Source organism: Ursus arctos, unplaced genomic scaffold (assembly GCF_023065955.2).
Source record: "Ursus arctos isolate Adak ecotype North America unplaced genomic scaffold, UrsArc2.0 scaffold_3, whole genome shotgun sequence".
NCBI lineage: Eukaryota > Metazoa > Chordata > Mammalia > Carnivora > Ursidae > Ursus > Ursus arctos.
Window position 1 is genome coordinate 8997169 of NW_026622985.1, and position 26343 is coordinate 9023511.

Here is a 26343-nt window from a genome sequence, read left to right on the forward strand (position 1 = left end):
TGATGACCGCAGGACACGCCCACGGTATCCCCCGCACCCGTGATCTTTCCATGGCTTTCCTAGCAGTTGCATTACTTCGTCATTCTCACAGTGCTGAGCAAAGATCCTGGCAGGTACGCCTCCGACCCTTCACATCCCCATGGCTGGCTTGCAGAACAGAACCTCCGCCATCACTCAGGAATGCATCGGAGCCGGGGCCCTCACCCACCGCCCCCGCAGCCAGAGCCGGGATCACGGACCAGCTCTCGGCCAAGTTCTCTGGCACGCCTGGGAGCCCTGGTCACATGAGCGTCCGGTGCACACGAGAAATTCTGAACACTGGACTGCATTTCATCGTCCTGTACCCCTGCCAGGCCTCCCCGGCCCACCACCTCCAGCCTGAGCTCACCCCGGGGCCATGCTTTGTCCCAGCCTGCCCCCAAGCCTCCCCCTGCCACTTAACACGGTCCTGGAGCTCTCGGAGCCCAGGGACGGGTGCTTTCCCCTCCGTGCCTGCCCTGCTCAGCACAGTGGCTTCCTACCTGCAGGACGGGGCTCCCTGCCCCCAGAGGGTACGCACCCCGTCTCCACACGCACCTGTTCCATAAAGCGTGTGCTGCACAGATGTACCAGAGGGATGTGGCTGGTGCTGGCCAGAGGCATCATCGTGAATTTTACAATCACTGAGAAGTTTTGAAATAAATAACTCAACCAAAGAACAAGCTTTAAAACCCATGAGCCATTGTTTGGGCCCTGCCACATCCAGGAGGCCAAGCAGGGACCAAGAGCTTTGACAGGTGTGGGCCCTGAGTGGGTGGGAAGTGTCTGCAGACTAACCGGACACACCGTGGCCCAGGAGGGCAGGGGGCCAGGCACGCGCCGTTTCTAGAATCCCCAGAGCCCTGAGGCAGAGCCCGCCATAGTTAGCAGGGAAGACGCGGGTTTACAGAGTGACAGAGGCAGGGAACCCCAGCTGCCCCCGAGCCATCTCTGGATCCAGGCACTGGGTGGATGGGCCTCGGAGGTCCCGTGGCTTTAGGGCTGCCAGGCTTGTCGCCGGTGGGGGGATGGCCACGGCCTCACGCTTCCCTTGTCCTCCCCACAGGACAGGAGTAGAGGCTGGGAGTGAGGAGGCCCACGGCAGGCAAGGCCCGAGTGGGAGGTGGGCCCAGCGCCAGGCTGAGAGCGACAGAGGAGGGACCACCGGGACAGGGGCAGCAGATGCTCTCAGGATAAGGGGACACGGGATTAGGACCCAGTCACAAGTTCTGGGGAGTCAGGAAGTGCACATGATACGGGACTCCAAGAAGAATGTAAGCAGGGTGTTGACCAGGATGGACTGATGTGGGATCCACACAGCAGGAGAGACCCAGGCCACTGGCCGGATAGGAGGTCTGGAGGGTCAGCGCTGGAGGAGGGAGCTGGGGCCACGGGGGCCACGGGAGCCAGCATCCAGAGGGGCTTACATAGGAGACCAGCAGCCGCCTTCTAAAGGAAGCAAACGCTGACCCCCAGCCCTCAAAATAAAAACTGGAAGGAAACGGAAACCTCCCTCTTTAGATTTTTCTCATCCTCCTAGCTTCCCTCCTCCCATCTTTGGGGTGAGGTCCCAGACGTGAACGAGGAGTCCCTTGGGCACAAACCACTGGTCAAGGTGACCAGCCAGCACTCTGTCCTCATCTGCCAGGTCCTGGGCCCCCTCCCAAGTGCAGTGAGCAGCCGAGGGCCGCCAGTCCCCCGCTCCCCCGCTCCCCCCCGTTCCTCCCAGGAACCCCATGTCTATTCACTACAGAGCTGTCCTGGTAGGAGGGGCTCTAACCCACTGCAGTTAGGGTATCCGAAGGGTGTCCTCACCAACAAACTCCACGTTCAGATGTCCCGCGGGCCACTCACCCAGCTGGAAGACCACCGTCCCCAATGAGCTAGGAGTTCCCCCACCCCGCACAGGACAGCCCCTCAGAGGGATTTCTTGAGATGGGAGATCTTTGGAGAACAGGCGCACTTCGGGAAGACTGGGTAGGGGCATCTGCCATGCACCCGTCACACCACCGGGGGAGCCCCAGGGCTCGCCCCTCCGTGTCAACCATTGGGACAGGCCTCCCCATGTCTTCCCGGAGAGTAGATTGTCACACCCCCGCAGCCACCTAATGACACAAGCCCACCACTCTGGAGGTTTTCCCCAGAGTCACTGTCTGAACTCGAGGCCACATGGGCATAGGAGATGGTGGCAGTGTGGCTTAGCGCCTGCCCCGCAGAAATGAGGAGAGAGGCGGGCTTGGGTCAGCTTCCCAGAGGTGAAGGTGACCACAGCCTTCAAAGTCGGGAGTGGGAGGGGAGGAGGCATCCCTGGCCACACAGAGCTCAGATCCCACCCTGGGCCCCCTTCCAAGAGGCCGGGTCCGTGGGTCCACGGGGACAGTGACATCACTGTTCTCACAGGAAGGACACAGCAGAGGTCACCAAACGGGTTTTCCAGGACAGCACCTGGACCAGGTGAGTAAGCAGCCGTCCAGAAAGAAGTGCCCCCAGGGGGGCCGCCCCTGGCCCAGCCCAGTGAGTCCCAGGCTGCTTTGGAGGAAGGGCCCTGGCCACAGATGGCAGTGGTCACGTGCATAACTGGCCCAGCCTCCACGGGGGCCACACTCGGGCTTTACAGGCTGGACAGGGTACAGGAAAGAAGCTGCCTGATGCACGTCCTCCCAGACGGCCATGTGCATTCTCAGAGGGGCCCCTTGGAAGGGGAAACATAACACAAAAACATAACCCAAAACAGGACTGTACCAACAGAGAAAAAGCACCTCAAAATTCACCTGTCACTGCCCACCCACTCCGTGATCATCTCACCCCCCACACCCCCACGGTCACTGCCCCCACACCCCTGTTGTCACTCTCCCCACACTCCATGGTCACTCTCCCCACTCCCTGTGGTCACTGCCTCCCCACCCCTGTGGTCACTCCCCCCACACCCCCTGGTGTCTGCACCCACCCCCCCGGTCACTGCCCCCCTACAACCTGTGGTCACTCCCCCCAATCCCCTGTGGTCACTGCAACCCCAGTCACTATACCCCATGGTCACCGCCCCCACACCCCCGTGGTCATTCCCCCCACACCCCATAGTCACTGCCCCCACTCCCTGTGGTCACTCCCCTACACCTCCTGGTCTCTGCACCCACCCACCCCCGGTCACTGCCCCCCTACGCCCTGTGGTCACTCCCCCCACACCCCCTGGTCACTGCTCCCATGCTCATGTGGTCACTACCCCTACTCCCCTGTGGTGACTGCACCCAATCCCCGGTCACTGCACCCCCCCACCCCCATGGTGACTTCCCCCATAACCCATGGTCACTGTTCCCACACCCCCTGGTCACTGCTCCCATGCTCATGTGGTCACTGCACCCCACACCCCGTGGTCACTGTCCCCACACCCCAGTGGTCACTGCCCCCACACCCCATGGTCACTGATCCCACACCCTGTGGTCACTGTTCCCACATCCCGTGGTCACTCCCCCCACACCCCGTGGTCACTGTCCCCACACCCCCGTGGTCACTGCCCCCACACCCTGTGGTCACTGTTCCCACATCCCATGGTCACTCCCCCCACACCCTGTGGTCACTGTTCCCACACCCCCTGGTCACTGCATCCCACATCCCGTGATCTGCAGGATAGAATCCCCCTCCACAGTAGAGCTCTGGGCTCTTCCCACTTCTCCAGGCTGACCTCTCACCTGGCACATTCTCCCCCCCACCCACCCTGTGTGCTGGGTGTGGTGCACACATGCGTGCATGCACACACGGCACGTGCCCCCGCCGTGCGTGCAGCATGCAGCTCCGGGGAGACTGCGCTCTCCCCCGGGACTGCCCCTCCCACAGCGGCCTCTGCCTGAAGGGTTTCCCTCCATCCACTGGGCAGCCTCCGGACCCCAATCCCGTGGCACACAAGATCCACACACCAGAGCCCCATTTGCTAAATCGACGCACCGCACCCAGCCACGCAAAGTCTCGTGTGTCTGGTCGGTGGGCTCCCTCTCACCCCGCAGGTGCCCAGAGGGGACCCACCCAGTCCTGCCTCCCCATGCTCCCCACCGGCGGGGTGGTGCCGGGTCTGGCTCTTCCACATCGCTCACAAGTGTGTTTCTAAATTAACGTAATTGCTTGTAAGCTTCTCTGTGGTCGAACTAATAAAAGTGTTCTGGGATCAGCATCCTCTGAAAGAGGAAGGGCAGGACGTGGACACGTGTCCAAGCCGGCACCAGCCCCCAAGCAAGCGCCCGGCTGGCCTCTGTACTAGGTGTGTGTTTGATGTTTCCATCGTGAAAACAAAACAAGAGCAAGTTCTTTTTTAAAAAAAAATGATTCCGATGGGCTCTCGTGAACTCCTGCCTTGGGTCTCCCAACCCCTGGAGCTGAACACTGCCCGGGCTATGGCCGCCACACCAAGGCGCAGATTCCCAGGGGCCCCGCCGAAGCCACGATGCCGCTCCTCTGTGACCCCTGGCGGCTTTACCAGGGCAGCTCCTGGTGTAGGGCCTTCCCGCCCCAGCCCCGGTTCAGCCGCCTGCTCGGGCACGGCCCCCCCAGGCTGCAGGACTGCTGGGCCTCAGTGTCCCCAGCCGCCCGGCCACAGCCCTGGGACGTTTTGATGCCTTCATGTATCTTCGGAGCCCCCGGACTCTGACTCGAGCCACAAAGAGGCTCTCCCGTCACTGTCCATGTTTGATGCTCGAACACAATGGACTTTGGAAACCAGCCCCACCCCCACGCCCCCCCCACCCCCCGCCCAGGGCACAGTGAGATCAAGGGAGACGCCTCTGATGTCCTCTGATGTCTGTAAGTGAAGATCTGCCACAAAATAACGATCAGAGATCTTCTGAAACCCTCAGGCTAAACGGCTGGATCCTGGGACGTGCTCCCTGGCTGGTTCTTTGTGCAGCAGCGCACGCAGTGTGGTCCACGAGTGAGGATTCCAGGTCCCTCTGGTCGCAGCCGCCTCCCGAAGCAAGACAGCCGCCTCCCGAAGCAAGACGTTAACAAGAGAGCGCTTCCCTCGTACAGGAAACCAGGCAGGGACAGGGAGAACCGTGCACCAACAACCCCACAGAAGGACATCACGCGGGGTCGCTGTGGCACAGGGCTGGAGAACGTTCCAGAGCGGACGCCCTTGCCCAGATGCTAGCGCGGCACGAGGCTGCCAGTGCAGATGTGCGAGCCCCCCCCCTCCCCCGGAAGAGTGCACATTCACGCGGGCCGAGGGCGCTAGGAAGCCAGCACACCGGGAGGGCCTCCTGAGGACAGGTCAGTGCCAGACGGCAGGAGGAGCGCCAGGAGGGCCGGGGTCCCAGGCACGGCCCAGCTTCAGGGGTGCGGGCCCGGCTGCAGACCATGTTCTCCTCGTCCAGAGTGCTGTGTCCCGTGTCCCCAAATGTGGGCACATGGTGCCTCGGGGCCCACACGGGCCACTATGTGAACCATCAGGCCAGTCCCTCCCTCCAAGGTGGCTGTACCCCTGGAAGGCTGGGGGTCTACTTCAGCAAAGGAAACGCCCGGCCCAGACACCTGCTCTGCCCTTTAGAATCAAGACAGGAAGCTGCCTTCACGCTGGGAAGTGCCTCCTGGCGACTTGCACCGGCTCTGCCGCAGGACGTGATGGCCGGAGGGGAGCTCCCCGCACTTCTGGTGACCCCGCACTTCCGCCATGGCCCCGGTCCTCGGGTCCTTCACCTGGTCGGTCATCCTCTCCCTGTGTGCTGGGTATCCTCACACGGGCATCCTGTCCCCCCTGCATCCTCCCCGGGTGCCCTGTCCCTCTGCACCTGGGTCTCTCCAGCCCCACCCCCCACCAAGGGGAGAACCCCTAACTCCAGACCTAGACACCCCATGGCCCTGCTGCTGTCCCTCCACCCAAGCTATAGACCCACAGACCCCACCACAAGCCCGGAGCAAGGTGAGTCCTGGATGCTGAGAGGAGAGTAAGCAGCCTCAAACCCACATATCCAGACCCCGCACGTCTCGGTGGCACTCAGGTCTCCGGATGCTACCAACACACGCACATGCTCACGTGTGTGCGTGAACACACATGCACGTGTGCACTAGGATGCACACACATGTGCACAAAACTCATAGGTGTGCCCACCAAGGTGCACACACATTACACGTGTGTCCAGTGGTCCATGCATGTACACACATGCACGTGTGTGCACCGTGTACACGCACACTCACAAGCACATACACAGAGGCCCCACACGGACAGCACTGGGAAGCAGAAAGCCCTTCCCTCATCAGCTGTTTGCCCTCCTCCCGGCCTGAGGGCTGGAGGCAGCCTGGACCCCAGCACCTCCGAGATCAAAGCAAATCCTGCCACCTCCAGTCCAGGAGCACAGGGTCCAGAGTCTAGGGAACAGAGGACGATCCAAGTACGGCAGCAAGGGACAGTCTGCCCCACCCCTCGCCCCCTGCATCTGGGGAGCACAGGACGGGGAGCCTCAGGGGCATGGACCCAGGCTGGGCAGGGGCCTGGCCCTAGTCACTGTCCCCATGCTCTAGCCCACTCACCCGACCTCCCCACCCAGGTGAAGCCCAGGCTGGCTCACTTCCTGGGAGGTCTCCGATGCCACCCAAGGTCATGGACTGGAGGACCCTGTGCCCCATACCCTTCATATGAGAATGTGGTAATGCTAATATACAGGGGTGACGTGTGGTGTGTACAAGCGTGTGCCTGTGGGTGTGCAGGTGTGTGTGTGTGTGTGTGAATGTGGACAGGTGTGAGGACGTGTGCATGAAGTGTGAGTGCATGACTATTTGTATGTGCATCTGGGGGGTTCATGTGTGTGCGTGTGCACATGCATGTACGTGTTCCAGACAAGGGGCCGCCCGTGACCAGCACAACTAAGCGGCACTGAGGCACCTGTAGCCAGTGACACGGAGTCTGTCCCGGGGGCATCACCCAGGCCGCTGGGCTGCTGTGCTGTCCCTCCTGCCCCAACCCAAGCGCCCTGCCTGGCGGGCAAATGGACCCCCGAAGCCCCAAGCCCACAGCTACAGGCCTCCGTGTGGCTGCCCCTGCCGGGGATCCAGGCCAGCCGTGTGCAGGAGCGCTCCCACGGCACGACCAGCAGGAAGTGGTGGAGCATGTCCCGAGCACACTCCATCCAGACAGGCAGCCCGCCACCCCCATCCCGGGCGTCTCTTCCAGCCTCCGACCAAGACCAGACACGGGGTCACGGAGTCACAAAACTCGCAGGTCACAACAGGCGGCTCTCAGCGCACTGAGCGCTGGCCCCATGCCCAGGGGACAGGAAGGTGCCGGAAGACATACCCGTTCCAACAGAGCCACGGAGCCCCCAGAAGAAACCAAGGCATGGGGTACGTACCCCACCTGAGGTCCCACAGCCAGGAGCTCCACGCCCCCCTCCACACAAGCCCGCCACCCCATCTGAGTCAGGAAACGCAACGAGGATGTTTCTGGACTCTCAGTCTGCAGGATCAGAGCCCAGATTATCCGTCCACCTGGGAGCTGAGCCCTTGGCCCTACAGACTTCAAAGGGGGGACAGGAGAAGAAAGGGCATCGCCCAAAAACCATCAGCTCCCGGGAAGGGCAGGTTGGCAGCTCTCACAGCAGGTAGGGACCATGGCAAGCAGACATTTCCCCAAGGACACTGCTCTGGTCTGACCCAGGCAGCAGCACCCACGTCCACTCGTGGGACCCCTGCTCCCCACTGCATCCCAGGACTCCCAAACAGAAACCCGATCAGATGCCTCTGCTAAAAAGACTTGCAGGGCCCGGCACTGTTTTCCAAACAGGAAATGCTCCGTGTGCCCCCCTCACCTGCCCTTTCTTGCACACCCACCTCCCTGGCTGAGCCCCAGACCTCCTCTGTCTGGAGCACACTGGCCTCTGGAAGCCACCCTGAGCCCTCCATCTGCCGTGTGCCGTGTGCCGTATCCCCTTCACACGCCTCCGAAGGTCACATGGACTCCCCACCCCCTCCACCTCCCCACCCCCGGCACAGACAGGCACAGACAGCAATCCCAGGTATTGACCAGCGTCCCCCCACAGACAGTAAATTCCTGGACCGCAGGGGGTCTCATTCCCACTGGGCCCCCAGCCCCTAGCCTGGGGCCTGGCCCCCAAGTGTGGATCACAGAGCTATCCACAGACGGTGCCCCCACCAGGTCCACCAGTGGGGCCGGATGCCAGCCCACGAACAGTCCCTGTGTCCTGCAGCGGCAGCAGCACCCCTACCTGGCACCTGCTGGGGCAGCAAAAAATAGTCCCCAGGACTCTGCTCTGAGCTGGTGCCAGCCCTTGCCTGAAGTCAGGATGTGTCCCCTCAGCATCCAGGCCCCATTTCCCATCAGCCCAATTCCTGCTGCCCTGGCCTGGGCCATTCCAGGTGCTTCTTCAAGTTATGGCCAGCTGCTCTGGAGAGAGGCTAACAGGAATCTCCAAGGAAACAGACCAGGTTATGGGGAGGGGACCCGGGACCGACAGGGCAGATGGGGGGGTGCAGACTGTGGGGAATCGGGTGTTCCTGGCGGGGTGCCCACTGGGCACAGACCTGGAGCCCTGGAGGAGACACCCAACACCACCTGGGGCTCGGGGAGTGTCAGGGCCCTAAGTGTGCAGAGTGACAGGAAGCCCGAGGTGGAAAGAGCTGAGCCCTGTCCAGCCAACAGAGGCCTGGGGAAAGGAGGTCCAGCCAAGGCCAAGGAGGCTGTCTTTGGGGTGACTCCTCACCGAGGCAGAGAAACCCTCTCCCCACCTTCACACTGCCCGGTGTGTGCCAGGAGGACCCACCTGTCTCCCTCCCCCATCCAGCCCCACCTAGCAGCCCTGGCTCAGCCAAGGCAGGTGGATGCACCAGCAGGTGAGCAAACAAAGTGACAGGACCCAGCCAAGGTCGGGGAGGAGGAGGGAGGTACCGGCGGGAGAGAGGGGCCAGCCTGGGTAAAGGGCCTGGCTGCCGGGTGCAGGGCAGCAGGGGCAGGAGGCCTGGGGAGGCCGTCCAGCAGAGGCGGAGCCCAACTGGAGGAGGGGCTCTGCTGGGTAAGGGTCCAGCCAGGAAGCAAGGGCAGCGCGGAAGCGGCCTGTGGGGGGAGGGGCCAGGGGAGGCGGTACCCGGGCCCAGCCAGGCGGCGTGTGGGGGTGAGGGTCCTAGAGAAGGCAGGGGGAGGGGGTCGGCGGGGGGCGGGGCGGAGGGAGTGTCCGGTGGGGGGTGGGGGGTGGTCGGCGGGGAGGGGGCCCGGCCGGGGGCGGGGCGGAGGGAGCGTCCGATAAGGGGTGGTCGCCGGGGGCGGGGCCCGGCAGGGGGCGGGGCACAGGTAGCGCCAGTTCCCCGCCGCAGGAAGAGGAGCCGGAGTCCCAGGAGTGGGCACAGCCCATGCGGGAAGCGGGCAGCGCACACCTGGGCGCGGCGAGCCCCGCGGCGCCTGGGCTCTGAGGGAGGTGACATCGCTCCACCTGCCTGCAGCACTCCAGCTTTCTCCAGAGCTCAGACGACCTGGAGGGGCACAGGGGAACTCCCGCCCACCCCCATTTGCCCTCGACAATGGAGCTTTCTGTTGTCCTGCCCGAGGCTCAGAACTGGGGAGGGAGGGGACACGAAATATATGTCACTTACATTGACAGGCAACCGAACAACACCATTTTGCACACAGCAGTGGCCCCTGGATGGGTCCAAGAAGATACAGTAATCTTGCCCCACCCCGGCCAAGAAGTGGGCATTTGGGGCTGTGGGGCGGGGGGGGGGGGGGGGGGGGGGGGGGCCAGGAGCAAGCTGGAGCTGGCAGAGACTCACACACAGCCCATGAAGGGCAGGGCCCCGGGGGTCTCCTGGGGGGGCACCCTGAGCCAGCTGCTCCTCTCCAGACATACCCCGCTGCCCCCACCACCACTCTAAGACCATGACCTTGGCTTGCACACTTCTGACTCTGCTTCCCCACCACTGCCGCCCAGTCCCCAAGCACAGTCACTCCCTCCTCAAGCTCTACCGTGCAAATCCCTGAGTGCCACCACCAGGGAGCAGGGGTCACACCTGTGGCGTCCCGCCCTTTCCTCCTCCTTACCCCCCATGCCCCCTAACCTACCCCAGGTCTCCAGCCCACCCCAGCCTGGCCTGACTGCCCCACTGCCCCTGAGCAGACCTCAGGGGTCCCCCAACATGATGTCTGCGGTTCTGACACATGGCTCAGTTAAATAAAAATGAATTTCTGTGCTTCGTGTGTACATACAACCAGTGGGCAGGGGGCAAGGGGCAGGAAGAGGGAAGGGGCCCAGTCTGGTCAACATTTACGAGGCTCCTCCTGGGGGCTGGGCTGGGGGGGAATGAGACCGTCTCCCTAAACTCCTTGTGCCCTGGCTAAGAGCAGCGGCAGGCGCCCCTCCCAGCGAAGGGCGGCAGAACAGCGCTCCAAATTTCAACTGTGCGGTCACCGACCTTCTGGGAGAGTCTGGGCCAGGCTGGGGGCCACAGGGTCCCCAAAGCACGCGGCCTACATCCCAGAACTCCGAACACCAGGGTGGTGCAGGATTGCTGTGGGAACCTCCCAGAGCCTCCCTGTGGAGGGGCAGAGGCTCTGGGGGCCCCCCGCGTGACCCCCCCCCCATCTCAGTGCCCCGAGCAGGAGCAGCTCTCTTCCTCCCGAGGCACAGACACTCCACCCAGGAGGTACTGCAAAGGCAACAGCCCTGCACAGACGGCCTCGGTCACCCGTCACCCTGTCCTTCTGGGCCCCAGCTCACGTCCTGCCCCAAACCAGCTCCCGAGGAACATGGGGCTGTCGGCACGTGACTGCACTGCAGGGTAGCCGGGACGCGGTGGAGCAGTGAGCAGAGGCCCTGCCTGGCACATGTGGCTCCCACCTTCCCCACTGGCCTCCCGGCCCATGCACAGACTCTATGCCCGGGGCAGCACCCAGGCCCCTCACCACGTTTGTCTGCACCCTGTCTGTTTGTCCACATCGCCGCCACCAGTAGCGACCTGAACAGGAACGTTCTAAAGATGCCAAAACAACGTGGAGGTGGCAGAAGACTCTGGATATGTGCTTTTCCAACAGGAGTTTTCCACCTGCATGCCAGCTCTGCGGGTAGGGAAACTGAGGCTCTGTGCAGGAAGGGTGTGCGTTGCCCAGGGAGCCAGCAGCAGCCAACCCCAGATGCCTGCTCCCTAAGAGTCCACGCTCTCAGGATAGGCTCCCTTCCCCCCAGAAGGCCCAAAACACCTTTACAGGCAGATTCTTTCCTCGCCGTTAGTTCTCTAGAAGGAATGACCAGAAACTATAAAAAATCGTTTCAGAAAAAGACAACAGTACAACCTTTCATTAAACCAGCTGAAACCCTAATACACCAGTTCTCGGACCTCCCCTCCCCACACGGAGCTGACCTGGCCACTGGGCTTCCACCTCTGGTCCTGCTGCCCCCCCCCTCTGTGGGGGTCAAACACACAACAGATGGGAGGGTTGTGGGGGAGGGGTACAAGAGCACTTCCTAAGGACTATAAGCAAGGGCACACACAAGCCGCCCATCAGAGGCAAGGGGAAGGCCTGCCGGAGAACCCTCCAGAACAGAACCCCCCTCCCCTCCCTGGGCGCAGGTAGCCCTCTTCCCTTTTCTCTGCCTCGCCTCTGTCTCTATTTTCTCTCTTCTCCCCACCTCCACAGACCCCTTCCCCTGCACCCCCCTGCCAGCTCCCTTCCCCCATTCCCTCCTCTTCCCCTCCCAACCCTCCCCCAGCACGTGCTGGCCTCTCTGGGCCCTGAAATGCACATCCAGCATTGTGTCTACCCTGTGTGTCCATGGCCCCTCTGACCATGTGCGTCCCTGGCATCACCTGGCATCACCGTCTGGGAGCACCTCCCTCAGTCCTCAGGGGGTGGGCCCTCAATCTCCCCAGACCCTGCTGTCTGCTTCTCCTCATCCCCTCTTTTTCTTCCAAAAGCTTGCTCTGTCCAGCTTCCCCTCCTCAACCCATCTCCTCCATCTACCACATTCTCTCCCTAGATGGCTTGCCCACCCCATCGGATTCCCCCCATCTTCCTGCCAAAATTCTGCCAGAGGCAGAAACAAAACCCTCCTTCAGAGCCCTCCAAGCCCCAGTGGGCTGGGCTGGGCTACACTGCCCGGGCAGGCTCGGAGAGCCACACACGGCAAAGACATCTGCCTCCAGCCTCCCTCCCAGATCCCCTGCTGGGGAGGAGCCCATGGGAAGCAGGAATCGTCCTTGTCCTCGCCACTGTCTCGCTGGCCGGCCCGGAAGGCAGTGACAAAGTTCAGATGCTGCCAGCCTTGGTCAGGCCTCGGCAGGGGTGGGGACCTCTGGCAAGGACCAGAGCCCTGTTCGACCTTGGCAAACCTGTCTCTCTAGACCAGAGATGGGTCCACAACGGGCGCCAGAGAGACTGGAAGGGACCCAAGTCCGTGTCCCCTCCCCACATCCCTGGGGAGCCACAGGCTGGGGGGGAGACTCTGCCAGCCCGGCACGAGGTCCAGGCGCACTGGATAGGATCCTGGAGCCGTGCGCACAGCCAGCAGGAGCCCTGCCTGATGGGGCCGATTCCGCGCCCACTTTCCGTTCCTCCTGCGGGATGCGTGCAGCCAAAGAGCGCCAACCTGGGCTCTGGCCGGGCTTGGCGGCTCACCAGCTGCCTGACCTTGGGCCAATCCTTGCCCTCTCCACACTCCTGTCTCCACAGCCCACACCCAGGGGAGCTTTGTGGATGGCAACTCGGAAAAGAGCCCGGCCCTAGCTGCCCCCACTGCGTCCTCAGCTCAATGAGTGACCTTGAACACCCCCACACTCGGGGCCTCAGTTTCCCCACCTGCCCAATCTGTAGGTGTGCAGCTGCCCCCCCCCCCACCGTGTTCCCGGTCCCTCCCGGGCAGGTGTATGTCCCAGACCCGACGGAGGGCGCGCAGCGGCACTTACCGTCCTCCAAAGACGCGGGCGCTTGGCGGGCACCAAGGTGGCCGTGACCAGCAAGTGAGAGGCGGCCACCACGAGCCCGAAGCCGACGGCCAGCAGGCTGCGCACGGGCAGCAGGGCATAGGACACGAAGGTGACCAAAAGGAGCTGCCAAACTCCCTGGTCGGCGGCCGCCGGCCCCGAAGCCGCGCCGGCGTGGGTCCCCGCGGGGCGGCCGAGCGCGAAGGGGCAGCAGAGCAGCGCGAAGGTGAGGCTGAAGAGCAGCGCCAGCTGGCCGACCTGCTGCAGCTGGGGCACCTGCAGCGAGCGCACGTTGGTGACCACGAGCAGCGCCAGGAAGAGCACGCAGTGCGCGGGGTGCGAGCCCCTGGCCAGGCCGCCCGCGGGCCCCGGCGCGCCCAGCAGCTCGGCCAGTGCCAGCGCGCCCGCCAGCCCGCTGAGCACGGCCAGCGCCTTCAGCGTGGCCGCCTGCTCCAGCCGCAGCGTGTAGCCGCGGAACAGCGCCTCCAGCTCGGGGCACGCGAACTCCTCGTTGCACGCCCGCAGCCCGCGCCGGCCGCCCGGCCGGGCCGCCCGCTCGGCGCCCCCGGACTCGCCCGCGCCGCCTCCGCCTCCGCCGCCGCCGCCTCCGCCTCGGCCGCGCGGCGCCCCCGCCATCTCAGCGCCATGCGGCGGCGGCCGGGGCGCCGGGGCGGGCGGGCGCGGGCGGGAGGCGCGGGGCGCGGCGGGCAGACTCGGGGCGCCGGCTGCCCCGCGCGCGCGCCCCGAGCGCGTCCCCTCCTGCCGCCGCGCGTGCGCACTGCGCCGCCCGCCCGCCCGCCCGCCCGGCCGCGGTTCTTCCGCGGCCGCGCTGCGACAGCCCCGCCGAGCGCCGAGCCGAGGGCCGCGTGACCTCGGCGCCCGCCGCGCCCCGAGCCTCAGTTTCCCCGCCGGCGCGCGGCGCAGCCCGCTGGGCCGTCTCTTGGGGCGTGGAAAACGCAGGAATCCTGCGCTATGCCCTGGGGTGGGGTAGGGGACTCCATCGTGCCAAACGTGTGACTCCCCCCCCCCAAAGTATGAGCAGGCCCCTTGACTCTAGAGGCGCCCGGGGTGGGATCCCGGGGCCTGCGGTTCACCCTCCCGCCCCCCGCGCCCTCATGAGGGACCCTCGCGCCGGGCCCTGCTAACCCCGTGAGCGAATGCGGGGGCGCGCGACGTGGGACCGCGCCTCCCGGCTGCCAGACGGAGGAGTCAGGCCAGAGTCCAGGCTGGCTGCGAAGCTCTGGGTGCAGGGATGGGGCAGGAGGCGCAAGGAGAAGGGACATTGCCGTTTGCCTTAAGGGGGACCTGGAAACCAAAGTAAGGGCGGGCTGTATGCTTCCAGCAGGGGACAAATGTAGGTGCGGTGGTGTCCACACGTGTGTGGGTCCCACCCAGCGCCTCTTGTCCCGCGGCTAATGCTCACTCACTCCAAGGGAAGGGGCTTTGTGCCACGCTTCAACCGCATTGCCTTCTTTGGCGTTCACAGTGGCCCCTGGGGTGGGTGCCTCTTTCCGCCCTTACACACCAGGAAGGGGGTAAGCAACCTGCTCCAGGAGGCTTGCAGAGAGGTAAGGACTCTGGGCAAAACCCCCGACCCCTCCGGTAGCCCACGCTACTTCTTGTCCACCCCTCCATATGCATGGACCCAGAACTGGGGGTCCCGTAAAATCGCAGAGACCAGGAGTCTAGCCCCTCTGCAGGAGGTCCTTCTAAGCTGACCTCCAGACACCAGGATTTAGTTGGTGTGGCCCAGGCGTGGGTCTGTTTTTCAGGCACTACAGGGATTTCAGTAGGCTCGCCACGAGTTGTTACATGGGCTCAAGGTCTAGAATGTGGGGAACTGGTATTAGTCGGGCCACCAGAGGTGGCCGTTTTTGTACAGGACACACCGTGGTCACCCATCAGCTCTGATAGCTATAGAGGTGGCACCTCACTGTCAGCCTGGCCAGGAGCCCTCATTGTTCCATCCCCTACAGCTCACATCAGCACATGCTTGGTGGCCACCTGGTCCCTCCTCCCGGACAGGCCTCCCCATGCAGGGCACCAGGTCTGTGAAGGCTTCCTGACTCCCCGACCACCCCAGTTCCCAATCCCCCTAGTACCCGGTGCTCTATCTGGTCACCCGGTCACTTGTCCCCATCCCCTCTTGAAACTGGCAGCCCCTGGGGCCACGTGGGAACTGGAAGTTGCCTGCCTCACCCCTGTTTTCGGCTGACATGGCAAAGTAGCCGTCTTCCTCATCTTGTCCCCACCTGTCCCCAGTGGTAGCAAAGTCTGTGTGATCTTTCAAGCATTGAGGATCAAGCATAGACTTTCTTGTTAAATACGTATTTTTTATGTCCTAATGATGTTATGGAAGGAAAGCTGAGTACTGTCCAAAAATTGGGCAAGCCACCTGAGAAGGAAGGTATGACAAAGTGTCCTGGGGCCAAGGTTGCAAGTCGACAGCGCCCTCCCCCCTCACCAGCACGTTCACAGGGAGAGATCAGTATCCACCCTTCTGACCGATAAGGGAGGTGCCAGCCTCCGTGGCAGCCTCCCACTGCACCGCCATGGGGCTGGGTGGGGGAGGCTGCTGTCCGCAGCGTGGCTGGGGCTGCTGTTGCCTTCATCTTCTCGGCTCCTGTCTGCTGGGTGGAAAGGACAAGGCCTCAAGTGGGCAGTTTGCAGCCAGGAATGACAGGCAAGCTGTCTGAGAGACAGCATACATGCCCATGGTCTCACGAGTGTCATCGGTTGAACCATGTCCCTCCAAAATTCATATGCTGAAGTCCTGACCCCCAGCACCTCAGAATGTGACCTTCGGTGGGACTAAGGTCACTGCGGGTGTCATTAAGATGAGGCCACCCTAGAGCAGAGTGGGTCCTACAAAGGGGACATTTGGAGGGGAGAAAGCCTGAAGGCAGGTGGCACCCAGTAAACCAAGGAGCCAAGGAAAGGCAGGAGGCTCCTCCCCCATGGCCCCCCGCCGCCCAGGGATCTGGACCCCGTGATCCCAGCTTTCCGGCCTCCACAGCTGTGAGAATGCATGTCTGTTGTCCAAGCCAGGGCTCTGGTGCTTTGGGAGGACGGCCCTGGCCAACTAGCACCCCGGCATATGGTCTGCCCTGGATAACATTGCCTGTTACAGAGCGTAAATATTGACCAAAAGCCAAGTGGCCATGCAAAGCGCAGACTGAGATGGGAAATTCTGCTCTTCCCGGAAGCACCGCCTCCCCGTGGGAGGTGAGCAGAGGGAGGGGAGCCATCGTGGTCACTCTGTGTCCTGCTGGTCCGGGAAGACGCCATCAAAAATTACTGGTACCTCATTTGAGACACGAATGCAGGCCTCCTACAGCAGTAACCTCGCCAGGCGGCCCTCGACTTTTCATCAGTCACAACCCTGTCTCTTTGCATTCGCGTCTCCCAGCTGCTGAGGCCTTGTCCTTCAGAGAAACCCGTCAATTGCCCAGGATCGTGGGTGTGGCGTGGTGTGGTGTGGTGGGGGCCCAGCCCGGAGCACAGTCCAGCACCACGTGGTGTCACAGCTAAGAGCACAGATGCGTGCCACCCCTCCCGGCTGTGTGACTTTGGGCAGGCTGCTCACCCTCTCTGTGCCTCATCTCTTCCACAGATCGATGATGTAACAGCTCGTGGCCCGCAGGGTTACTGTGCGAGGAGAGGCCCAAATGCACACGGAGGCTGCACGTAGCACAAGGACAGCTGCTGCTGTGCGTGTTCAGGGCACACAAGACCGGGCGAGCGTCATGCTAACTCCGTGAGCTAAATGTGTGAATGTCAGGCCCTCTGGGCAGAGGCCGCAACAGCGGGGGAAGTCACCATAAGCCAGCTTCCCTCTGGGGGCACTCGCCGAGCTCCTCGGACTTCTGCTAGAGACGCGGCTTCCAGACGAGTGTCCCTCCCGGGCTCCCACTCTGTATTTGGGGTAAAATTTCCCCTGTGAGGGTCTGTTGGAAACCCCGTGGATACACAGGCCACTTGGGGAAGAGGCAGTTGGTCCTCAACAGGGAAGTGCACTCAGGAGCTGATTTTGCCAAAGCTGTTTCTAGGAATCAAAGGGCGTTAGGAGAACCCCGACATGGGGGCTTAGCCTCCTCCCGTCCCCTGGCAGCTGGATGCGGGATTTGCCCCACAAGCACCTTTCTCAGATTCGTCCTGCTAGGCTAGTTGTTGGGGGGCATGCAGTGTGGACGGGGACTGGAAACGGTCGCAGGCTTCCGGTCGGAACTCCTCCAGCGAGAACGGAACAGGACTCCAGCTCAGCTCCCTTAACCCAAAAGTTGGAGGCCACATCTGCTTACCTCACTGGGGGCCGGGATGGCTGCCTCAGGACCACACTGGGCAGGAAGTGGCCGCACCCTCCCACCCACAGCAGACCACTGACCAGTCTGACTGAGGCCACCGGGGCGCATGGCCCAGGCGGCTAAAAATGAGGGTGAGAGGGTCCTCCAGCTAAACCAGGGGCCGTAGCTAGACGGGCACGTGGCTGGTCACCGAGCCACACAGCAGAAGCAGCAGGACAGGACCCACTCATCTGTCCCTTCACACATCACTGTCCCCATACGTTGATGGCCAGGAAGACCAACCGGGACTTGATGGCCAGCTCTGCCACCTTCCTGTGCGTGGCCCTGGGCTCGGGGGCCCTGGGGACTTGGCGTCCTCTCCTCTGTGCCAGAGTCTCAGGCCAACCCAGAGCGACAGGCACCAGATAACATCGGACCCCATACCTGGTCTGTGGGGAGACCCAGATGGCAGGAGGAGGTTTGTGTGATGGGCACGATGGCAATCTCCTTGTCACTAGGATTCGGCCCCGAGCAGAACAGCACCCCTGGCCCATGGGAGAGGCCAGGGCCAGCCCAGGAATCCCACAGATACATATGTGCTCAAAACCGTGGCCAGTGCTCCCACAGAAAACAGCCATAGGGCGTACCCTCTGTGGGGCAGAGTGGGGCACCTGAGCCCCCAGAAGGGTGAGCTCTTGGAGGCAGTGGGCAGAATTAGTTCCCTGAGCTCTGGAGACCCAGACAACAAATCAGGACACAGGGCCGCGGGCGCTGACCTCTTCTCCCCAGAGCCAGGGGTCCTATGAGGTCTGTGTCCTCCCTCCCCCCTCTAGGGACAAGGGGCCTCAAAGGATTGGATGCTGGCTGTGGGTCAGGCAGGAGGGTCTAACGAGCCCAGGGGTGAGGCTGTGGTAGAGGTCAGCAAGGACAGGGTGGAAGGTTCTTGATGACTCCAGGATGGTGGACAGCAGCCACAGGCTAGGTGGAAGGGTCTAATGGGCCCTGGAGGCAGGCTGGGGTGGATGCTCTCAGGTGGAGACGCACCTCATTCGAGCCCATCCATGTCCACTCTGGAGTTCAAAGGAAGAGCCTTCCTCCCAGATGTAACCACACCTCCCTCAAGAGGCCAAACCAAGTCTGTCCCCTGCTGGTTCCTCCAAACCACGCCTGCTTTCTACTGAATCCAAAAGACGCAGGCATTTTCCAAGAAGGAGGGGCTCTCTGCCTGGCAGTGGACGTGCAGGGACACGTGCCCTCCTCAGGCAGTGGGTCTGTCCTTGCCAGGTTCCCAGGGCCCGGATGGGTTTTCCCTTGTCCCTGGTTATCCCGGGGATGACAAAGGAGTCCACAAATGGTGCCAATATTTGCCACGTGTGCCTTGAAGCCTGAGTGTGGCTTCAAGGGACAGCGCTCCTCGGCCGCTGCAGCGCAGATGCTGGAAGGGATCGGGCGAGTGGAGCTGGGGGAGTCGGTCTCGCCCTGAGCATTGTCCGAGAGTACCGTTAGGACGCAAACGCAGCTCGAGCACCTGCTGGTCGGTGTACAACCACGCCCCACTGTTCTCTCAGGAAGGACGCTGCATGGTCCTACTGGGGATCGGTGGGCAGGGGGGCTGCACCTGAAAGCCCACTCTGTTCCTGGACCAAAGCCAGGCCTCGGGGACACAGGCAGCATGCTGCTGGAGGGGACGGGGCAGTCGGCGGGGACGAGGGCCTCCCACCCTGGAGGCAGCGCTGGCATGCCCCTGGACAGAGCAGGGTCCCCTGGCTGACTGAGGATAAGGACAGGATTCTCTATGAATTACACTTAATGCCGGTCAGGTCAGCGTGGTCGCTGCGGACCTTCAGGGTCCTTGCAGTTCACGAAACAATGCTGTAGTACTCACTCTCCTGGGGACCGTCCCCATCGGGGACAAAAGGCCACCGGAGAGGCATGCCTTGGGCTTTGCCCAAAGCCCACGACTTGGCTATTTATAGTGATACGGGACCATGCCAGCGGGCATTACGTGGATTTGTGTCAACGGTCCTGGGGGGTCGGGGCTGAAGGGGGGGAGGCGGGAAGCAGGCGGCAGCCTCCCCGTGAACCACACCCAGTGAACACTGAGAATAAGGCCTGCTCGGGAGAGCCCAATGCAGAGTCGTCTCTGACAGCTGCACCGGAGAAAGGCAGGGAAGCTTCAGCGGGAGGATTTGTGCTAAAAATAGCATTGCTGGCTTGTGGGTAGAGAATTTGACCCAATTAGAGATTACCAGTTTCAGGAATTACTGGAAAAGAAATCTCATTAAATAGGTTAAATATAGGAGCCAGAGGCTGCGAAGGCCATCTGGGATTCGCAGGAAAACCAAAAACGACGCAGGGGTGCGGTGCGCTCTGTGGCTCCGGCGCAGGGAGGGTGCTCGACAGGGACGCGGATGGCAGCGCGGGCCGGAGGCGGGGCCGGGGCAGAGCAGCCGCCTCTGCTGCCCCGGGGGCGGGGGTCAGCCGCTCTCCATTCCCCGGCCCTCAGCCCGGGACCCTCCCTTGCCCCCGGCCAGTCCGCCTCCGAGGGCCTCCCGAGCACAGGGACCCGAAAAGGAGCCTCCCGCGCGGGCACTGGGGCAAGCAGGCGGTCCTCCATCCAGGCCCTGGGTTTCCTGCCAGGACCAGGGACCGCCCTCCCTCCCGCCACCCAGTCGCCTGCTTGATTTCCCTAAAACGTAGAGGAAGGGAGGGTCTTATCTATTCCTTACTCTAAAAAGAAAGAGTCTTCCTTCTGCCTCAGAGCTTCCCCAAGCGTGTTTTCACAGTCCACAGGTCCTTGGGAAAACCCTCAGGAAAGCTACGGGGTGTCCCATGCCCTGGGAGATGGCGGGCAAGACCTCGCTGACTTCAGTTTCACGAAGCCTGGCAGTGACTTGACCAGGACACCTGCTGGCAGCGGGTAGCACGAGGGCGCTCTGGGCAAGGCTGGGCGGGTCAGCACCCCTGCCCTGCACTTCAGCCCAGCACAGGTGCCCTGTACCCCTGCCTTGCACCCCGGCCCTCTGCACTTGCCCAGCACCTCTACCCAGTACCCCTGCCCTGCACCCCCACCCAGCACCTCTGCCTTCCTGGTGATTCCTTAGCTGTTCCCGGACATCCCTGTGTGCCCAGGGATCAAAACTCCCCTGCGTTGCAGAGTTCTGCCCATTGCAGTGGCCAGAGGGTTGGAAGCCAGAGCCTGGGGGCTCGTTCATGCACGTCTGTGACAGGTGCTGGCCCCAGTGGTGTTTCATGTTGCAAAGAGAGTGACACAACTCAGGGAGGTGCCCCCTGTGCCCTAAGTCATTCCCAGGTCAGCTCTGTCCATGTGCCTGAGAAGAAAGCCCAGCGGCCCCAGCCTCCTACTCGGGGTCGATGATTGACGGGAAGTTGCCCGCTGCACATGCACTTGAGGTCTCGGCCAAGAGCCTTCCAGCCCCTGCCGGGGCCATGAGCTCACTCCTGCAGCAGTCGCTGTGCCTGGAGCCCCACCCTAGGGTAAGGGGGTGTTGCAGGAGCTCCTGCACACTCCCTCTACCCCATGGCTCTGCAGTGTCTCTCTTTGTGGTGGGTGGGCAGGATCCCCCAGAACTCATGCCTGCCTGGAACCTCAGAATGTAACTACTTGGAGTAAGGTCTTTGCAGGTGAAAGTAGTTAAGGGCCTCAAGAACCCAGCATCCTGCATTCAGGGTGGGCCCGGAGGAGGTGTCCTTGGAGGAGGAGGAGAAGACACAGAGGGAAGCAGTCCGAGGGGAGGGACAGAGGCTGCAGCCAAGCCCCAGGCCGGCTGGCACCGCACGTGGCGAGGGGTGGGGAGGGGTCCCTGCAGGCACCAGGCAGTGGCCCTGCCATACCTGATCGGGACCTCTGGCCACCAGGTGGTGGGAGAATGGACCTGCATTGTAGGACAACCGCCCAGTCTGGAGATCTTTTCCACAGCAGCCCAGGACACTCGTAGAGTCTTGAGTGACAATCATGTAGCTTCGTCCATGCCCCTCCCTTGTGCACCCCTGAGCACGGAGACTGCTGTTCATTCACTTTGATACACGTCCCACTCCTGTGGCCCCAGAGCTCAGCTCCGGGTGCTGGCATCTGGGAATGCTCATGCATTAAGGTGCACTGAGTCTCACAATGTTGAGGGTCCAGCGTTTCGAGGGTCCGGGGCCACAGAGTTAGGGCGAGTGACTCAATCAGCCGTGGTCCTCGGCACCCAACAAGCGGGGCCTGCCCTCTTGAACCCAGGAACAGTGCCGCAAAGCTCCCGGAACGGCAGCAGTGCGTGAAGCCACGTGTCCATGGGTTTCTGCTGGGTGAGAATATGGATGTTCTCCCTCCTTCTACAGGAGTTCCGTTTACGAAAGCATTACGACAAATTTTTATAATCAGAAAAATGGTTGATATGAGGAGGTTTGTTTGAAATCTAGCACATTGCAGGTGTGTTGTGAGGACCAGTGAATAAATCAACATACAGGGAAAGACTGGCCACTGCGAAGCATAGGCAAATATCCATTAGGACGGTAATAATATTTCTTTTGAGGTCAAGGCGTGTTGCAAACAGAGAGGAAAGAAGGCCAGGTCTGGCGTTTCCCGGGTGCACATTATGGGGTGCTGCTCCTGGCGTGCCTGGGGAATGGGGAGTCTGGTCGATGTGCCTTTCCTCTGATGAGACGCGTTGTTTGACGAGACACAGCTGAGCCTTCCTTCCCCCCTCCAGACAGTCACGTGACTTCCACCGGCTTCACTCCCTCTGCCTCCGCCACTTCGTTACCACGCATGAATTACAGTCCCCAAGGAGACGGTGGGGATGCCAAGAAGTCCTCATGGGAGGGGGGGATCAAAACCCCAAGGTGGCGCCACTGGCCCCCCGGGGAAGGGGGGGTCACATGAGGACACTGGCAAGGGTGCACGTCACATCTCCCGCACACAGCTGTGGGGCACCAGGGGGCACCCCCAGCCCCCTGCATGCACACCTGTACCTGTGAGCGTGCCAGGCCGCCGGGCACATCTTGATCTGGGCAGTGGTTACCAGGGCGGGGGCACGGTTCCCTTCGCAAAAACCCACAGAGCTCACAGTCTGGCCTTGCACACCCCACGGGTTTGGTTCTGCCAGGGACCTTTCCTCCTCCTGTGTCGGGGACTGCTCCGCCACCCACTCCAGCCTGGCCTCGACATGGCCATCTGGAAAAAGGAAGTGTCCCTGCTGACCCCTCCCCGCTGTGAAGACTGGGTGCCCAACCATTGTTGACACCCCTGAGAGCCATCATCCACCTCCCAGCCTTCCTTCCTGCCAGCTGGGAGAAAGGGGCTGCCCAGTCATGGCCTTCTGGGGAGAATTCGCTCCGTGTGGGTGCTGGAGCCGGCCCCGGACCAATCCCCCCCTTTGGGAAATTATATGTGAGGGGAAATAAAGATTTTATACGAAAAGGTTTGGGGATTGTTCTAGAATAACAGGCACCAGGATCATTTGCAGCACAGGAGCCCTGATGGGTCCTAGTTGTCAACAGTCCATGAAAGAACCGAGGGGCTATGACTGTGTGGGTGTGGGGACGGCCTGGTCTCGGACGACACGGGGCTGTTAGTAAGTGGCCACTGGTCTGCTCTTCCTCGTGGAGGGTGACACGGTAAAAGCGTGTCCTGATCCCAGGCCGTGGAGGCCCACATGCTTGGGACGCGGCCCCTGCACCTTTCACTGAATTGCTTCCATCAGAGAAGACCTCCCTCCCCTTTTCTGAATGTTTGACGCTGGCTTCAGGGAAGGGACGCGGGAGGGAGGCCGGGATGTAGTCTCCTGGGGGGCTTCTCAGGTGGCCCTGGTGGTCCCCAGGTGGGCACAAGCCGGCCTACATCCACATGAACGACAGAAAGGAGCCAACGACTGAGGCCGACGTCAGCAGGAGAAGCAAACGTGGATTTCGAGCCCGAGGACCTGAGATTTTGTAAGGATCACACAGAGAGCGCCAGCCGGCGGTGAGTGTGTTTCCCAGGAAGCGAAGACATGGCTTCAAAGAGAGCAGGCAGCGGGGCTGCTGAACACACTATGTCTTAGCGGGGCCGGACGCGAGCTTGGGCCACGGATGGCGGAACCACACAGGGACCCAGAACAGAAGACAACGCCGAGAAGCCCCAGCCACGATGACCTTTAATATGACAAGCACCGCAAAGGCTGGACACGCTCACCCACAGTGACGGCCGCTTCAACTCACCAGGGAGATCCAGGTCTGGGTCAGCTCGGCTCAGACGCAGACCAGGCCAGACAGATGCTGATCCCCACAGACCCACAGACCCACAGACCGCAGCCCCCGACCAGGGTGACGGCAGATTTGGAGTCTGCTGAGGGCCCCTTCCGGGCTGCCATTTCCTCCCTGGGTGGGAGCAGGTGACACTGGCTCTTGGGGGCCCCTCCTGCTAGGGGACTGACCCCATCAAGGGGGCCCCACCTCCTGATACCGGCACGCTGGGGGTTCCCTTTCAACACATGAATGGGGGGGAATGAGCATTTAGTCCATACAATATAATCACCCTAAACTTACCCACAGAAAGGGGATCCAATATACGAATAAGAATCGACAGAACTACCAGGAGAAATAGAGAAACATGTCATCGGAGTGGTTGATGTCAGTCCACCCGTTTTCATTATCAAGGTGACAGGGAGTCTGCAAAGGTAGAGGAGATTTGAACAACACCGTGAACAAACTTGTTTGATTCCTTATACAGTCTTCTGGGCACACATGCATCATGGACAAAAATCCAACACAGAGGGGCGCCTGGGTGGCACAGCGGTTAAGTGTCTGCCTTCAGCTCAGGGCGTGATCCCGGCGTTATGGGATCGAGCCCCACATCAGGCTCCTCCACTATGAGCCTGCTTCTTCCTCTCCCACTTCCCCTGCTTGTGTTCCCTCTCTCGCTGGCTGTCTCTCTGTCAAATAAATAAATAAAATCTAAAAAAAAAAAAAATTTAGAAAAAGGTTGCTAAGATGTCCCCATATGTCTCAGTCACTCACGACTCACAATGAAATAACGGAAAAAATTAAAATACTTAAAATAATAATAAATGCATAAATAATAAAAATACTGCCTACCGACTCTTCAGAGATACAGTGGACACGGTATTTAATGGGAAAGTGAAGCTGAAAATAAATAGCCAAGAATCCCACTTAAGAGGCTGGATACAGAACTATAGAAGAGGGATGCTGGGGGTCGGGGGGCAGTCAGTGGAGCGGCCGACCCTCGGTTTCTGCTCAGGTCATGATCTCAGGGTTGTGGGATCGAGCCTGGTGTCGGGCTCTCTGCTCAGCGTGGAGTCTGCTTGAGATTCTCTCTCCCTCTTCCTTGGCCCATCTCCCCTAAGATAAATAAATCTTAAAAAAAAAAAACTATAAAATAAACTCAAATATCACGTAAGGATGGTGTTAGTAAAAAAAAAAAAGTCTAAAATTAAATAGAAAGCAAATATTCAATCTTAAGAATCAACAAAGCCAAAAGCGTTCTTTAAAAAGACCACTAAACACTGAGAATCCTCAGCAGAGATGAACGGCCTCCAAGGGAACATCAGGAATGTAAAAAAGGCCCTCATCACAGAAACCGCAGCTCAGAGAAAATCAAGATGCTGCCAGGAGTACGTTTGTGCCAATAGATTAGAAAGCACACCAAACCGGTCCTGGGGGGATGTGACCTACGAGCATCTCCCGAGGAAACAGAAGCTTCCTGGGAGGGCTGGGTCAGCAGCTGAGGGGACAGGAGGCCAGGGATGTGGGCGGTCAGCCCCCCTCCAGACTCACACACTCTTCCAGACCACAAAGAGGACACGCCAGTTTCTTCTGTGGGCTCTTCTGCCTGCCAGTATGAGCAAAATCTGCAAATATCATTCTCCAAATAAACAGATTAATAAGGGGAAAACCATATGATCATCTTAATTAATACAGTAAAAGCTTTTGATAAAATTCCTCACACATTCATGATCAACCTAATTAAACACAAGTGGGAGGAAACGTCCTAACCCAGTAATGTGTGCCCAGCAAAAATGTTCAGAAACCATTATTCTTTATGATAAAATCTTAGAAACACTTTCTTTGAAAAATCAGGAAGAAGGCAAGGAATGCCGTCTCATAGCTTATATTCAGAATTTACTGGAGGTCCTTGCAAAGTGTAATGAATAGAAAATAACTCTGAAAAACAAATATCTGAAGCATTGGAAAATTATAAGGAACCAGGCTGTTTTTTCTTTGAATATTCCATGATATTCCACCAAGAAAATGTGGTAATTTCTAGACCTAAATTATTGGAAGCGATCAGCCTATAATAATATGAATGGATAAATGATCAACCTAAAAATGTAACAATATATTTCTTCTGTCTCTGAAACAGGGAGACAGAATTTTCCAAATGATCCTGTTTACAATAAAAGCAAAAATTAAAAAGGAAGGAATCTAACAAAAGAGGCGTGAGTCACATAAGGAAAAATAATGAAACTTTATGGAAATTTCGGAGAACCCAGATGAATGGAAAGAGATATGCTACGTGCGTGGGTAAGAAAACCCAACACCCAACGTCCATTCTCCCCAAATTGACCTATAAACCTATTGCCATGCCAACGAAAGTCCCAAAGAGTTTTTAAAAATAAACTGGCAAGCTGATTCTAAACTTCATGCGAGAGCAGAGCACGACGGGGAGCTCAGAAGCTCCTGATGAAGACAAGGTAACAAGGTGTGGGAAGGGACAACGCGACCGAGAAACAGACCCACGTGACTATGGAAGCCGGTCATGTGACAAAGGCAGCGTGATTGATTGCTAGGAAAATGGTAAATATTCAATAACTAACACATTCAATATCAATAACTAAGATATTCAATAGCTAGGAAATAAAAAATTGGGAGCGCCTGGGTGGCACAGTCGTTGGGCGTCTGCCTTCGGCTCAGGGCGTGATCCCGGCATTATGGGATCAAGCCTCACATCAGGCTCCTCCGCTGTGAGCCTGCTTCTTCCTCTCCCACTCCCCCTGCTTGTGTTCCCTCTCTCGCTGGCTGTCTCTATCTCTGTCAAATAAATAAATAAAATCTTAAAAAAAAAAAGGAAATAAAAAATTTGTTCTTCTGCTGTCTACAGGAGCCCCAAAACTCAGTCTCCATAGAATAAAGACAAACA

At 60.2% G+C, this 26343-nt stretch overlaps 1 protein-coding gene across 1 annotated transcript in view; it reads right to left on the minus strand.

Annotated features, from left to right (window-relative positions):
* Positions 1-13554, minus strand: part of ADCY1 (adenylate cyclase 1) — a 117810-nt gene extending 104256 nt beyond the window's left edge. The window contains exon 1 of the mRNA XM_026502050.4: positions 12901-13554. Within this exon, the coding sequence (XP_026357835.2) occupies positions 12901-13554 (654 nt within the window). The remainder of the gene's footprint in view (positions 1-12900) is intronic.
* Positions 13555-26343: the final 12789 nt, after the last annotated feature.